At 42.6% G+C, this 16,251-nt stretch overlaps 1 protein-coding gene and 1 long non-coding RNA gene across 2 annotated transcripts in view; one reads left to right on the forward strand and one right to left on the reverse strand.

Moving 5' to 3' along the window:
• Positions 1 to 10,063: 10,063 nt before the first annotated feature.
• Positions 10,064 to 13,014, reverse strand: LOC136991380 (uncharacterized). Its single transcript, XR_010883578.1, has 2 exons — positions 12,942 to 13,014; positions 10,064 to 12,700 (listed from the first exon to the last, which is right to left on the reverse strand). It is a non-coding gene; the product is annotated as an uncharacterized lncRNA (long non-coding RNA).
• Positions 13,015 to 13,739: 725 nt separating this feature from the next.
• ROCK1 (Rho associated coiled-coil containing protein kinase 1) overlaps positions 13,740 to 16,251 on the forward strand; it is a 93,035-nt gene continuing 90,523 nt past the window's right edge. Inside the window, exon 1 of the mRNA XM_013942995.2 lies at positions 13,740 to 14,382. Coding sequence (XP_013798449.2) covers positions 14,290 to 14,382 — 93 coding nt within the window. The 5' untranslated portion in view covers positions 13,740 to 14,289. The remainder of the gene's footprint in view (positions 14,383 to 16,251) is intronic.

The raw sequence follows: 16,251 nt of genomic DNA on the forward strand, positions 1-16,251 counted from the left end.
TGGCTATTCTTGGTTCAAGCAATCTGGAAGTAGCTTAATAGATTACTGTAAAAATGCCGGAGAAAAACAGCCTCTTAGAGGTTTCTGTTGAATTCTGAGGGCTTCAGGGGTGGATATAGTTTTTCATTCCCAGTTTGTTATTTGCTATTTCTGGTAATAGGAAAATCAAAGGAAAAGAAAGCCCTGGAGAGGCAGCTTCTGCAGCAGAATAGCATAGCACATTTTTTTAGACATGTGCAGTCATGGTACAGGATGTGTCTACAGTTCTCGCTTTTTTTTCCTTTGGGAGAACATCTGTCTTTTCCTTGTTCATCTGCCGGTGGAATCAGGCCCCTGCTTGTGCAGAACCCGGCAGCGGGCCACGAGCAATAGCGAGTCCTCGAGGCAGGGGATTAGAACAGCGCAACTTGCCTGGCAGCCTGCAAAATAGCCTGCAGGAATTGGGAACACCTTAGTGATTCACATATCCTTGTAGCAGCTTCTGCTAGGGGAGCTGCTAAGAAGGCCTGAGCTGAGATAGAAGTGGCTTCCTCTCTCAGCTGCACTGATATAAAGCTATGGTGAGTCCTCAGATTTAGTGTGGAGATTATGAGAATTTGTATAAATGATCTACAGACATAATCTGTTCTGAAAAATAGTCTTTGCTGGTTTAAGCAACAGGGAGCACAGAAATGGGACTAGTGCCATGCTCTCTGTAGGGTGCATCTCCCCAGTCTTCCTTGCTTTCATAAGCTTTGGAGACCTTGTGCTTTTCCTATAGAAGGCTTCAAAGTATGTGAAGTATCATATGGGTCAGAACCAAGGATCCCAGAAGCAATAAATGTAGGTGGCCCCTTTGCAGTGTATACAATATGATGGAGGTTCTGAAACCACAGAAGGAAACCCTATGACCCTTCTGCAGGATACTGGTGGTGAATACTTCAGTTACAAAATAATTTAAATTATTTCCCTCAGATATGTTAGCTTGTATTTATTGCTTCTTCTATGCCAAAGCAAATCTAAAACATGAAATTTTGCCCAGGTTATATTTAAGCTAGAAACCAGACTGTGAATATTGTGGTTGAGAGCTGTGCAGAGCAACATTGCTCTAGAAGATACAAGAAAGGCAATTTTTTTCCTCAGGGAAGCAGACAAGTTTTCCACACCTGCATGAATAGCAGGGAGAGGTGCAGCACACTGTTGGGTGGGAAAGATGCAGTGACTGTGCTTTTTTCCAGCTCATGGAATAGTAAATGACTAAGAGAGGAATAGGAGGAAATGTTATAAGCCTGTCTGACAGGCATTATAGGGGGAGCACACCTTTCTTTTACTTTGGGCCTCCCTGCAAGGGCTTAGAAGCATTTCAAACTTAAGAGATACTTGAAACTGCTTTTAGTTTAACAGTGGCTTACTGACCCTTGTTAATATGACCAGAAGCAAAATTATTCTCTGTAGCTTCTCATTCAGCAACCTTTTTCTATTCAGTTCAAGGCTATTTAACATCATTCTTTCCTGTAATTGGCTTTTGATCAGTTTTTAGTTCAGTTGAGAGTGTTAATTTTCAGACCCGTTTGAATGATTTTTGCAAGACTGTTATCACTAACACAGTTCTGTTTGTTTACACCTAACTTCTATTCCCCCAAACATTAATGCCAAAGTGAACAAGAAAAAAATACAGCAAAAAGTTGATATGAGGAAAGAAAGAAAAAGAGTATCTCTGCAAAGAACTGTGTAGGGAAGGGATATAAGTGGTGTAAATGTAAGGGATGCTGTAAAGGAGATGTAAGGGAGAGTGCTTGAAAAACAAAAGAGGAGAAACTGCTAAAGAAAAGAAAGCTGTGGGCTGCCCTGCTGAGAGGAAGAGGAAGTGGGAGCAGGAACAGGAGCAGGGAGATTATGGATGGTCTTCAAGCAGAGGATGAGGAGCTTGAAGTGATGAATTAAGAGACAGGAAGGAAGCCAGTGTAGTCAAATAAAGAGTGGAGGGTGATATAGTTTATGTAGTGAGAAAAAGAGATTAGCAGTAGTGTTTGGCATCATCTGCTGGTGGATGGCATAATGTATAATCAGCTTGAAGCAGTGGTCATGATTCTGCTGAAGACAACCTAGAAAAGAATATAGTGGCTTAATGTGAACCATTTTTTAATCTAGGGTCTCTCCATATAAAGGATGAGTATTGCATTGCCCTGAGTGATAACTGGAGTGCGTTGTGTTTTGTGCATTGTCATGGATTCTGAATATCTTTTGTGTTTTGTGTGTCTGAAAACAAAGGTCAAGTACTAGCAAATTCTGTTTTCTGTGAGAGATTTAATTAAATCCTAAGGACAAAGGCAGAGTACTAGAAACAGCTACTGAGTGTAAAGGTGTTTAAATTTGTATTATTGCTTTTCAATACCAAGTTTGTGTTGCTTTGTAATTTTTTTTTCTTTTTTTTGCAACAAGAGGCGAATAAGCATTGAAAAAATAATTCAAGATAAGTCTTACAGATGGTATTTCCTGCAAGTAAAGTAATTGTTCAATAGAAGCTTGGAAATAGATGCTAGGAAACAGAGTGAGGAAATGCACTGAGCAGGGTGGAACAAGTTGCTGAATATAGTTTTGATCCTAGTAATTTAGTGAGTGTAAATTGTAGGGCTTGAAATTGACTGCGTTACAAAAGATTTTCTCATCCTTTAGTGATAACAACAGTAAACCAGATGGTTTAAGCAATTAATAGCATACTGCTAATCATAACTTCCTCATGAATAACATGAGTAAACTGCCCAGTTAACTGTGCTATGAAAGGCTCAGGAGTCACTGAGTGGGAAATATTTTTCACTTGTTCAATATTGATGCATTCCTCTTCTCTGTAGCTTCAGCTGACACCTATAGAATTTAACATTATTATCATTATTTTATTAGCCTACTATGGCTCAAAGGGTTTGCATTTTACCATATCAACCAATTTTTTGCTAAAGTAATATGAAATAAAATGAAAATATTGAAAAAGTCAAGTTATTGATACTCAATGCAGTTCATTTACAGACAGATACAAAACAAGAGATATCACACAGCTACTCCACTGCAGCTCACACTGGTCCTTCAACTAAACAGGTGATAAGGAAGGAATTGTTGTCCAGCTGGTGATAAAGCAGTGTGTATCTGTATCTGAAGCAAAGAGAATCTTTGTATAAATCTCGCAGCGATAATGTATGAAGTTGGGAAGATAGAGAGAATGAAGTCATATGTCTTTGGGAGCAAGAAACCAGCCAGTTTACCCACAGTTTTGAAATGATGTATGAGTAATGCAGCTATTTCTCACAGTGGAGGATTCTATGTACAGAAGTATTGCAGACTGTGGGTCTAAAACCAGACAAATCAGAATATACCATAAATGAAGGAAAGTTGGAGAAGCGGGGATCCAGAGCTGCTCATATTCCAGAGCCCCGAGTCCCTCTGGGGAATTACCCATTCAGAGCACAGCTCCAAACTCCCCGCAGAGGCAAGTATTTCACACGGGGGCAGTCTCAGAGGCAGCCAGGCCCCAGGCTTTAGGGGTCACAGTGAAGCCATTAAATTTCACGCGGAAGCTAAAAAGCAGCCAGCGCAGACCCACTAACCCTCGTCGGGGTTCCAGCAAGATGTTCTTCATACTAAACAAGGTGCCACATTGTGCAGTGGGTACTGGTGGTCTTCTCCTGCACTTTCTGCACAGCTCTGTGCCCTTGTGCAGATAGAGGCGCCTCACAGGCATCCGTGCCTGTGGACATGACTCAGGTTTGGTAGTCTGCATGCAGAGTTTTGCAACAGTCTGACCTGGACACGACAAAGCCAGTAACAAGGACTGTGCTCAGAACTAAAAGCCCCCCCAGCGGTGCTCACACACAGACACTATCGACATGACTGCTGTGATGTAATGGCTCTCGAGGGGGTGGTTCAAAAATCTCCACTAGGCTGAGAACAATGGCAGCTAAGAGCAGATCATCTCTCCCAGTCCAGAAGACCGATATTTCTTTCCTCATTTCCTGCGCTATGGTGTTACGGTGTTATCTCCGCTGGGTTACAGATGGCTCTCCCTCCATGAGCCCCTCAGTGAGACTGAATGAAATGCTGAATCATAGGACTCATGTCAAAGGACACGGGGTATTTCAAGCTGACGAGACACAGAACGCACACCCTTTTAGTAGGAGATGCTCCAGAAGTGAGTTTGTAAAACTGTTTTAAAGGTGGTTTCAGTTACTGTTGTCTGAGTGATAAGACTGTGATGTTCCAGTACCTCTTAGGAATGAGTCAAGAAGGAAATAGTAACAGCTAACCAAAATTAATCATGTGGTCATCAAGTAGTAGAACTATTGGCCACAAGAAATTCTTGCCATATTTACGCTCAGTACAGATAATATCAGTGACCACTGACTGCATGAATTTTTATAACTGGATGTATTTATATTTACAATTACTATATTCAGATTACTGAAACTACAAGCACTATATCCAAAATATAATAGAGTCCAAATTTGTTTTAGTGAAACTATCATCTCATGTCTAAGTGGTTCCCAGCATTCCCCTGCTGTGGCAATCCCTTCATTTTACTCAAATATAAAGGTAGCAACTATCTGTGCTAAAAAACATCCATGGTAATTCAGACTATGCCTGCACCACACTTAGCAGACGGGCTTGTGTAATCTAGCTAGCTGAAGAACAGCTGCATGAACCTGCAGCAGCACAGGCTTTGGGCCCTGAACAAGTAGGAAGATGTTTAGCAGAGGCTGCTGAAGTTCATGCCCATTTCACTGCTGTTGGTACCTTAGCTAGCTAGCTAGAAAGCAGTTTGGTAAGTCTGCAGGTGCTAAGCTGTATGCCCCTTTTCAGTATACACAGTTACAGGCAAAAGGACAAACTTCTAGTCTTACCAAGTGGGGCTAGTAAGCAATTCAGGTCTGGGGTAAGAGAATGCAACTGCTGCAAATTTATTGGAAAGCACTTATTTTAGTCCTGAATTATTCCACAGTTCCATGTTTTGATACACAAGGAGGAATAAGTGATTACAGAGGTTTAAACATGTAACCCTTTACAAATACTGCTTTTGCGTATGCTGTCTTAGGGATACCCCCTTCAGTTTATGAGACTTATAAAGGAAAGCTTTCTGTGCCACGCTACCTTTTGTTTCTGCGGTAGGTTTCTTGCTAGAACAGGCCGGAAGCAATTTTGCAAGTGTTTGTATGGCCATGGGCCATGAATGAGTCAATCAGATTGTACTTCTTTGAATCCAGCACTGTACAGAGCAGTCTAATCTATTCTTATGTCACACCGTGATATGAGTGTCATTACAAATCTACTGTGAAGAAAAAGGCAAATATGAAATTTCAGGAGATTGCAGCACAAGATTTGGACAGAGGATTTCAAGTGTAATTTTGCCCTTTAACAAAAATTCTCTCTGACATAGTGACTACAGAAAGGAGAAGACATTGCAGATGAAAGGTAAGACACAAAATAATCGCATGCAAATATTTTAGAGCATTCCTAAGCATTTTTTTCCCTTTCTACTTGTTTCTTTATTTCCAAACTCAGAGTAATGTCTTTTATCCACATACTGATCCAACCCACATATTCAATGCACAATTACATATAGAAGGAAATTCCATAATTCATGATTAGGCCTAGCAATATCCCAACTAGAATATGTTGTGGATTTTGCATTATTCATAGTCTGTGCTGGCTTTGCAGGGCCAGATTCTCTGCTGGGCTCAATTCCTGTTCGGTACTGTCGAGAGTTTGTTAGGCAGTCAGATATGTTGGAAGCTCTTCCAAAGTACACCAGATGTCAGTAACTGCTCAAAACCAGTTTAGGATAATTGAAGCACAGTGCTTCAGCCTTGCCACTTTTCCAGTCCTCATGGATGTGCTGCATTTGAGTCTGTGGAAGAAGCAGGCTGAGTTGGCTCTTTTTTCCCTGGCAATTTCCCTCTGCCTAAGAAATCACTGTTGAGAAGGTAGTACTTTGAGTCCAGTGAGTAGTACTTTTGAAATGGATCTCAGGAAGAGGCCAGTTCGTAGCCTTTACTTTGTCACTTTGTCAGGTCATTTTTGCTGTAATCAAATTTGGGATCTATGGGCCCAATTCTCCATTTGTACCAGTTTAAGGCAGTGCCACTGACTTGGAGTAATCAGAGTAATAATTGGGTAAAACTAATATAAAATTGCCACCTTCCAATTATTAAGAGTTGAATTACCCAACAGACTCAAATGGTGTTTTGCAATGAGAAATAGGAAGTTTGGTGTCTTTTATCTTTGAGGAGGAGAGAGAGGAGAAAAAGAGAAAGGAGATTAACTGTTTGCTTCTAAAACTCAGAAAGAGTTTGCTCATACTTTCAAATGAGTAGCTTTCAGTCTATGATCATACCTATAAAACTTCCACTACAGGTTTTGGAATGTTATGGCCAAATGGAAATAGAATTATAAAAAATCGAATGTAAATCTTTTCTGTCTTCTAAGACTAGACTCTCTCAAATCTTACAGATGTGCTATAAGAGTAGTAGAGCTCCAGAAACTCTAGAAATTGCATGTGGTGCAATTTGGGTGCTTTAAATTTAAAGCTAAGAAACAAGACACAAACCATATAGTATCACATGAAACTTCACAATGCAAAAGAAGCTGTCTGTAACTTCTGTGTTGCAAAACTTTATACTGTGAATCTCAAGTAATGCAACTTCTGCAATTTTACAGAGAAGGATCATACAAAGCCAACTCCATTTATTCCAGCAAAGTTATGCAATGTGTAAACTAAAGTTAATTATCTGTTAAAGTCCAAAACTGTTAAGTTTTTCACAGACTCAAGATAAAAACAAAGCTTTTTATGTCCGCTTCTTGTGAAATATTAGTATTTTTTAAAATGAGTTAGCCTAAGGACCTCCCAACAAGTTTAGTGTACCAACAATTCTTACGTGTTTCCATATTGCAGGGAGAAGATAAAATGAAATTTATGTTTATGTTTTGTCTTATCTTCTTTAGATTCACACTTTTGAAAATGGAAATATTTTATTTATTGTTTTGAAAGCACTTTGTATCTGTTTGAAACTCTATGAATGTTATGAAAAAAAGTTTCTAAAGAATGAAAAACTGAAGTGAGATGGCTCAAAGATTCTATTTTCTAATTCCAGTTAGAGACATTATGGATTTGACATAATCTTCAGCAGAGCAAAGCATCCACAGGGAGTGTAGATATTTAGTATGACATACATAAAAGCAAAGCCAGGAAAATCACAGCTAGTTTACTTTTAGACTCAGCCCAGTTTGCTTTTAAACTTTGGTCTTCAGAAGAAGAACTATTTGAGTAAGGACTGCGAAACTAATCCAACTGCAGGAAATGTGATACGTGTATATGGGTAAAGTGGGAGTAAGGTGGGATGGGAGACAGAGCTTGAAAGTTATTCAGGGAAAGAGTGCTTAGGAGTAAGAACTGGAGAAAGAAGAAGAAAAATTACTATCTTGTAGATGATTCATAGCTAACAAATTAGTAGCAGAAAGTCAGGTTCATGGCAGCTTAACCTACACAGAAGTCTATAATGAAGGTAATCACTCTATTTATAACGGGAATGAGAAGACACAAATAATTCTATGTTGTTTTATATCCTGATCGATGATACCATCAGGAGACTCATTTTTAGATCCTGCTTTAATATACTCCTAACTTTCTGCAACCTTCATTTTACAGGGTCAAGTTTTCCATGCTTCTTCTGACTGAGTTTAGTTTGTTTGGGTTTTTGAAGATTGCAAGCAAGAAGTACTTGGGCCAATTTTAAACTCCAGGATAGTGAAAAAAAGGCTTTTTCCCAGGCTAAAAGAAGAATTTCTGGCATCTTAACTTTTCCTGTACCCACCAAATGGCTTCAGTGGGAAAATGGTATTTGCCACAGAAATTGTCCTTATTGAGGTATAAAGCCTTCAGCATTCCAGTGGAATTTTGTTTTGATTTGATTTAAAATCACATTGTGAGCTTGTGCCATATATTGGTCACAGACTGTTTTTTGCACTTTTAAAGCATAAAAGCAAAGGGAGCCTGCACTGTGTATGTATTCATGGTTGATATGGTTTGAGCCATCTGGTGACCAGATATTTACCCTGTGGATTGGTATCTATCTCTGGACTCACAGCTCCCCTCCTTTTCAGATACAGCGAAAGTTACTTTGGAAGAGCCTACACTGAGCTGTTTATATAACTATGCCCTTGTCTGCTGGCAGCAACTGCCTCTGTGTTTCCGCTGGAGCAGACAATCCAATCCAGTTCACTTCCTGGCTTGCAGCAGTTTGTTTGCAGACCTGGGCCCCTCCATCAAACTGGGCCGCTGGAAAGGTTCCAAAAGGTTATTTTTTTGCTTATTTCTTGCTCCTTCCTCAAAAATGGAACAAAGATCCAGGTGCCCTATGTCTTGCTCGTCATCACTATAAGCCAGGCTGTGGAGTAATTTCTCTCCAGAGTTCTGGTGCTGCATCTAAAAAAAGTGTTGTGGTGCCTGAAAATGCACTGCATTGTAAAAGGAAACAGCAGTAACTGTCCTTTGTCAAGAAGACTATACCTGTTGCAATGTTTCAGTGTCTTCAAATGTTTGAAAGGTACTACTTTCATCAAGTATATTCATGCCAAGGTCTCTTTTTATCTCCTATTATTCAAATTTGTCTTCTCTTGCTAGCAGTTTTTATTTTCTAGGTCGTTTCTACTGTGCTCTGCTCTGCTCTGCTCTGCTCTGCTCTACTCTACTCTATTTGCTACCTTTTGCCTCATTCTGGAAGAACCAAAATGCCTTTTCTTAGTGTGCTAAGTGATACTACTAATACCTGTGACATTTGTTAATATTCTCTCTCTCCCATTGGTAGAATTTTTTAACATGTTCACAGTTTGTCCATCTTGCACTTGAGTTTTTTTCATGTTGGGCTGCCAGCATCCAGAGGAAACAAAGGAGCTGCACTGCAGTCAGTAGTGTGACTGCAATGAAATTAGCTAACAGGCAACAGCAGGACTACAGCCAACAGAGCGACCACCTCTCACCACCTAACACAGCCTTTTCTTCAGATTTTGCAGGTCTACTGAGACCAGTATTGGTGTTACTTCATCATTACCGAAAGCCAGTTCAGATATGTCTGCATGAGCTGCCATCAATCCTTGCCTGAAATACTGAGAAAGCTCCTGAGAAAGGCCTTTCTGTTGCACAGATGAGCTTTAGTTATGGTAGAGTATTTTTCCGAAAGAGCAGCTTTTTTGACCACAGTTTTCATCTCAGAGCTTCAAGCAATATTGATCTGTGCTATTAAGTGACCTGAAAACTAAAGCTGAGGCGAACTTGAGTCAGTATTGTACGGCAAACACAGAGAGAGGGTGGATGACCAAAGGCAGCCTTAATGTAATGTGATTTAACTGCTGTAGGTTTCATGTTGACTAAATAGGAAGTTGAATGTGAAGGTACTCACACTTTACTAACTTAGCCTAATATGGTGAACAGGATATAGTCTCATTTGTGCCTTGTGTAACTCTTCTGAAGTCAATAGTTACATCAGAAATTAGCATACCCTAGCCTTTTCTCCCATTCTATTCATTTTAAAGATGCACATTCAGCAACCTAAAAAATCTAGATGGCCTTTAACTTAACTGCAAGGTCTTTGACTTAATCTCTCTTAGCTATTTCATGAGAGGATTGGTGTGACAGTACCTGCTTCAGAGAGGGCCCAACTGTTTGCCAAGTATTCCATTGCTGTTTTGTTCTTGCTTTTTATTACTTTCCTGAAATATACACTATTTAAACTGTGATGATTTCTGATCACTCTGATTACTGTAATACAGTACTGATTACTGTAATATACAAAAATACTATTTATATGATAAACTACTAAATATGCTTTTTATATGTATGGTTTAATGTTTTAGAGGAAGTCAGTGTAGTCATTCTCTACTTTACTGATTTTCTTCTGTATTCAATAGGAAATTGCAGTCTTTGTTAACATTCAGCTCTTGAGTCAGCATCGGTTTGTCATATTTGAATCACACTAAAATCAGAACCATCTAAATATCGTATAAAATAGGCAAGACAACATGAATATAAAGACCATGATTCCTGTTTTAAGGATATTAATGTGCTTGTTTACTGAGCATGGACATGAGCTTACATAAAAAGACACTTCCTAGTATTAGAGACTACATATTTTTGGACAGAAAGAAAAAATCTTTCAGGCTTACATGCTTAATCAGCTCAGTTACATATGTGTCATACATATATTGAGTAATTTTCATTTCATTTAACAAAAGTTAGCTAAATTCCAAAGTAAGTGAAGCAACAAATGCAGGAAGAAGAAATTACCCATTTTTAGTCTATATGTTATCAGAGAAAAAAAAATCCTAAAGCACTGTGTTCAAGGCATTACGATTGACTAAGTATTATGGAACTTAATATAATTTCTAAGTGGCCAATTCTAGAAATACACAAATTCTTAATCTTACAGATACAAATAGTCTGACTGAAATTCATGAAAATATGTGCTTCAAGATCCAAGCACGTGAATGAGTGTTTGCTGGATTAGAAACTATTACGTTACATGCTTGGGTCACACCTTGAGCTACAAAGTGAACGTTCTGTGTGTTACAGCAGTTACTTCTAACCCATACCTGCTTTTAAAATTAGAATTTATTTTCCTTTTGGTCTTTGTAGATGAAGCCTCCTTTTTACATTTTCAGAGCAGTGCTCATTATGAATGACATTCAGATTGTCTAAATGCTACTTCTGTGGGAGATGTGGCAGATTTTATGCTTCTAAATCTCAGAGAGGGATTCAAAACTTCTCATCTCCAGCACTGCCTAAATCTGTAGGAACCCAAAAGCAATTGATGCCTTATTTTCCACCTGATAGTTTCCTAGACAGCTGGGCAAAGCATCTCTGGCACAAATTCTATTTTAAGTTTAATACAGACAGACAAGCACTTTTACTTGACCATAGCTGCTAGAAAAGCCCAATCTGACAGAAGGATTTAAAACACACTCAGTTTATGTACAGCTGAACACAAAACACAGCAGCTTCTCTCACCAGAAACACCAGAAGAGGTCCTAAGGTGTATTGTTCTAGTGGCAGGATTATTCACAGGCAAATAAATGTGTGGGTTCTAGGCCCTTTTCAATCCCCAGCTCTCATATTCTGTGAATACTCTAAACTGCCACACAGATGGGATGGGGCTTCTCTCCACCTGCTGTGCTGAAGCTGCGCTGCTGTAAAAAAGTAATGCAAGATTCACAGGGCAAGTGAGAGCTTTGTGAAAGGAGGCCTGGAAAGGATGAAAGAAATCTTGTGTTTCAAACACTACCTGTGCATTTTCCCATAGTCATTGGATAAACCACAAAAATACCACCCGGAGCACGGCTCAGGATTTTGTCACTCCTGAGGTGATCCTTCCCACTGAGCCACAGAATCAGGCTTCCTCTTACCTACTCTATTACAGGCCTCATGAATTTTGCATTCTTTTCAGATAGGCGCTTTGAATCACCCTGTTGAGGCCTGGCATCTTTCCTGTATATGTAATAAGTGCGAATTAGGCTCTGTATCTCCAATGACTGTTCTTATGCTGTTTAATATTAGAACTGCAAGAAGCATTGTATTTGTATTTTATTTGCTGCATCGTATATGAAATGATCACAAGCGTGCACACAGTAGTTTGCAGAGTACATGATACGTTCTCTTTGGACTGTGGTTGTTGAAATGGAACATCTGCATTTCCAAGAACAACCAAACGCTCTGAATCAAAAAGCTGTGGCAATGGCCATCATGAAATGAGTGAAAGTAAACATTAGCGTAACGTTGTTGTAGCTTGTATTTTTGCCGTAACTGTACACACCTCTCACTCAAAAACAAAGACAAAAATCCAGGCAGCTGTGAACAAGGAAAATCAAAATGCAGAATGGCGTTTTTTTTTCTCTGAATAAAGTAAGATAGCAATAGTGAATATTCAAGATTGAATAGCTCAAATGCCCTAGCACTTGCATGTAGATTGTTTCCTAATCATGAACTTGAAAATAACTCATAGTGCTAGTGACTCAGGTTTGCTACTGGCAATTGTTCAGTGACCAGTGATTAATGACCTGGCATTCTCTGAATTGTAATGATTTTTTGTAAAAATGCCATTGCCATTTCTGGAATTGCAATGGAAGTCAAAGCACTGAACCAGCACTGTGGCCACTGTCTTAAATTATTTAAAAATGCTTCTTGAGTTTCCTTTTTGAAGAAACAGGCCCTGCTGGAGTCTCAGATTAACATTTAAGCTGAAAATACCACGGCATCCTGCACTGGTTAAATGTTTAATGCTGTACCTATCCTTTCTCTGTTCTTCCCGAGTTAGGCGCGCTTCCTCACTCGCGGCTCTTGGCAGAACACAGACCCGCATACCCTGGACTGCCTTCAGAAAAGCGAACGCTGCTTCCCCCGGCAGAGCCACCTGCCCCTTTCTCGCAGCGTACGTGCAGCGAGCACATCGCTGCCTCCCGCACCGCGCGCCCGGTGCGCAAGGCAGAGCCGGACCCAGCGGCGGAGAAACCCCGCAGCCGCTGTTTCCGGTAGCAGCTCGACGTCAAAGTTAGCGGCAGCCCTCTTCTGCGGGAGCAGCCGCGGAGCCGCGGCGGGAAGCGACCGTCCTCGCGGATGCCGGCAGCTTTCACAGGGAGCGGCTGAAATGGCAGTTTTCTCGGGCTCTCCTGTCTGCTCCTGCGCACACCGCTGCGTGTGTCCAACACCCATCGAAATCACCATGGGGGGGGGCACAGAGAAAAGGGGGATGAGAGGGACGTTTCTTCCCCCCCCCAAAGGGCCCGCCACCGCTCGGCTGTCAACGCTTCCCCCTCGCCCCCGCCCCAGCCGCGGCCGTTTCCAGCGCGCCCCCTTCGCCTCCCTTCCCCTCCCCCTCCCCCTTGCCCGCCGCCCCGCGCTCCGCCGCCGCTGATTGGCGCGCGCCGCCCACCCGCGCTCGCAGTCCCTCGGCTCCCCGCCCTTTTCTTCGCGGGTCTCGCGGGCACGGCGCGCGCACGCCCCCTTCGACTGTTGAGCGACGGCGGGGCGGGGCGAGTGGGAAAGGAGCGGAGGCCGCGCGTGCGCGTGCGCGCGCGCCCCCGCCCGCCCCGAGCACATACCTTCTGCCTCCTTCCCCTCCCCGCCCGTCAAGAGCCGTGTGGTCGGCGCATGCGCGCTGCGCCTCACTCCCAGCCTTCCCCCCCCCCCAAGTGTTCAAACAGGAAGGCGGACATGTTTGTAGATTTCGCAGGTTCTCTCACAGTTGCCGCCGGACCTTGCGCTCTCCCCTCCCCTCTAGCCGCCTCCTTCCCACCTCCTGCTCGCGCTGCAGCGTCGGGGCCGTCCTGAAGCGGCCCGGCCGGTCGTCCCGTACGTGAGGCGAAGGAGCCGGGGGGGAGCGGAGCCGGCGTTGGCAGCGGCGGGAGGCGGCGAGGAGGAGGAGGAAGGAAGATGCTACTGCCGTCGCTCCGCCGTTGAAGCGGCTCGTCCCCTGCCCGCGAGGGGCAGTCGCGGCGGGGGCCAGGGCGGCCTGTGCGCGCAGCTGGCAACCGTGCGCTGCCCGCCCGCCCGGAGCAGGCAGGGCGCAGCCGGGGAGAGGGGCAGCCTCGGCCCCCGGCCCGCCCCGGGCTCCCTCGCTCCCTGCTCCATGAGGGGAGCAATCCCGAGGCGCTAAGACACGCCGCCGAGAGGAGTTTCTTGGCCTCCCCCCCCCTTTTTTTTTTCCGTGGTGGTGTGCGTGCAGACTCGGGGCTTTTGGCTTTTTTTTTGTTTGCTTGTTTGGTTGGTTTTTTGTTGTTGTTGTTGCTGTTGCTCTTTCTTCTGGCTTTCCGCGCAGAGAGCTGCTCTTCGGAAACTGGCAGCGACCCGCCGCCGATCCTGCTGGGCGAGGAGGAGGAACCGCTACGCTGGCTCCCGGGGCGGCTTCCCCGGCTGGGAAAATGAGGCTGCTGAGACGCTGGGGCCCGAGTAGAGAAGGGAGGGAGAGGAAACCTGCTGCAGAGCTGTGAGCTGCCCAGGAAAGTGCGTGCGTGCAGGAGGGGAGAAGCAGTCTTGTTCCCCCCGCACCCCCCGTTGCGGACTCCAGAGCACCCTCCTTTGGTTTTCTCTTTCCTTCGTGGGGCAGCGTGGGAGACTTGCCTAGAGACTTCTGTGATTGAAGGGATTTTGCAGGAAGCGATCCTCAGCCTGGTACAGGCTGTGTGGTTTCTCTTTTGTGCTTGTTTGTTCCTGTTTTTCCTTTTCATTATTTTTACGCTTGCTTTGCTCTGGAATAAGGGAAACTTTTTATCTTCGGAAACATGTCGACGGGAGAAAGTTTTGAGTCTCGATTTGAGAAAATCGATGTGACTTTAAAGGACCCCAAATCCGAAGTGAACGTGGACTGTTTGCTGGTGAGTACTAGCGCCGATGGGGCCCTCTGTCCCGTCTCCCCGAATTTCTTACCCTGTGGAACTGAATCTCTCACTCGTGGCTGAGTCACTCTGCTTGACTCCACAACAGTGTTTTGTTTACCCAGTACTGAACTAAGAGTGCGTGAATCTTTCTGCCGGGTGAGTGGCTTTCCTACCAAGGATATGCCTTCCCAGTCACCTGTCTCAGACTTGCCATCTCACTCCTTTCATGCACCTTTCTTTACTTATCTCTGCCAATCTTGTATTTAAGCAAAAGGATGTAAATAGCTTTGATGCACCAATTCCCTCTTCACCAATTTTATTTTTTTTGAGTGAGGTGCTCTTATGTTGTGGTTAAGTGCTGCAACGTTGACTCAGATATTAATTAATGGCTTGTAAAATACAGTCCTAAAGTTACAATGCCCTTACAAGTGGGGAAGTATCATGGCAGGGGTTTAAATGCATACTAAGCTAGTTGGTGTGCTGGGCCGGGAGTACAGGGTTTGCAAATTTTGTTTCCTTACTTGATGGTACCTGATGGTTCCTTGGTTCTCCCCAGTGCTGTCAGCCTTATAATTACATCATAAGAAAGCAAAATGCAATACTTCATTCCTGACGTAAACCAACATCGTTTGATAGTTACTTGCACAAAAGTGAGTAGTATTTCAATTCTGAGATTAAAAAGTACCTCAGCAGAGTGTATGCCAAATCCAGCTGAATATTTTTGTGATGTAGCTGGGTACTCGGTACTCCTAGAGATGTCCTTAAATAGTAGTGAAATGTAATGTATGCTCTTATGCCGATCTAGCTAATTTCTTTTCTTTGGAGCAAGTGATAAAGGTGTTTTTTTATTTTTATTTTGGCTTACTGCTGTTGCAGAAAAGAAAAATTGAATTGAATTTGTTCCTAGTGTGAATTCTGACATTTTTAAGGGGGTGAGGGGGAAGAGGTGTGGGAATGGTACTGTTAATGGAGCTGTTAATAGTCATTCTTCATCTATTGTCTGGCTTTTACCAGAAAGCTCACTTAAGCATAAAAGGTGTGGGGAAAAAAGACGTGAAAAGAACCTAATGAAAGAATGGGTACAGGTCTGTGACATCTTGTGCTCTGTTTAGCTTATTACTGTGTTGTGAGGTTCTAAGTGTTGACAGGTCAAACCTACCTCCCTGGATAAAAGCAGAACCTCGTGTGGATGCTGTTGGCACTAAGGAAAGTAGCGTTGCATCTGGCAGAGAACTTGTTTCTTTTGATCTAGGTTACACATCATGTGATCTGGATGTACATCCTCCAAGAACCACTGCTTATGAGCACTGGTCTGATGCTTATAACGTACTTTGTCAGTTTTGATGATGCAAGACAGTATTTCAAAATTCTGCATTTTATACCCATCTTCTGTTGGTAGAAGTCAAGAATATAGAATCAGTTAAGTGTCCAGAGTTCAGTGTTAACCTTGTCTCAATTTTCTAGTATGTGCACTGATGCTGGCCATACTGTTGGGGCTTTCTACAGCGATAGGATATTGCAGATAATCAAACATGTGGTTGATAGTATTTCTAACTGTATTCCTTGATCTGTTAACCAGTTTAAGCATTTGCCCCTTTCCAGTTAATACCCATTACAACTTGGAGTTAAGCTGTAGTCAGTTTTGGAACTGATGTTGTTGGGATGATTCCTGTTATGCTTGGGTAAAGGTGCAAACATTGCCTCAGGTATTAAGAATGTCTCTTAAACTGAAAACTTTTTATGACTTCTCTGAGATTTTGGCATACCTTTGAGTATTGCTTTAGAGGTAACTTCTTACGGTATAGTCGATAGAATTACTTTGTCTTTTTTTTTTCTTTTTTTTAAGCTGGCCCTAGTTATGATACT

This window comes from Apteryx mantelli, chromosome 2, assembly GCF_036417845.1.
Source record: "Apteryx mantelli isolate bAptMan1 chromosome 2, bAptMan1.hap1, whole genome shotgun sequence".
In the NCBI taxonomy this organism is placed as follows: Eukaryota; Metazoa; Chordata; class Aves; order Apterygiformes; family Apterygidae; genus Apteryx; species Apteryx mantelli.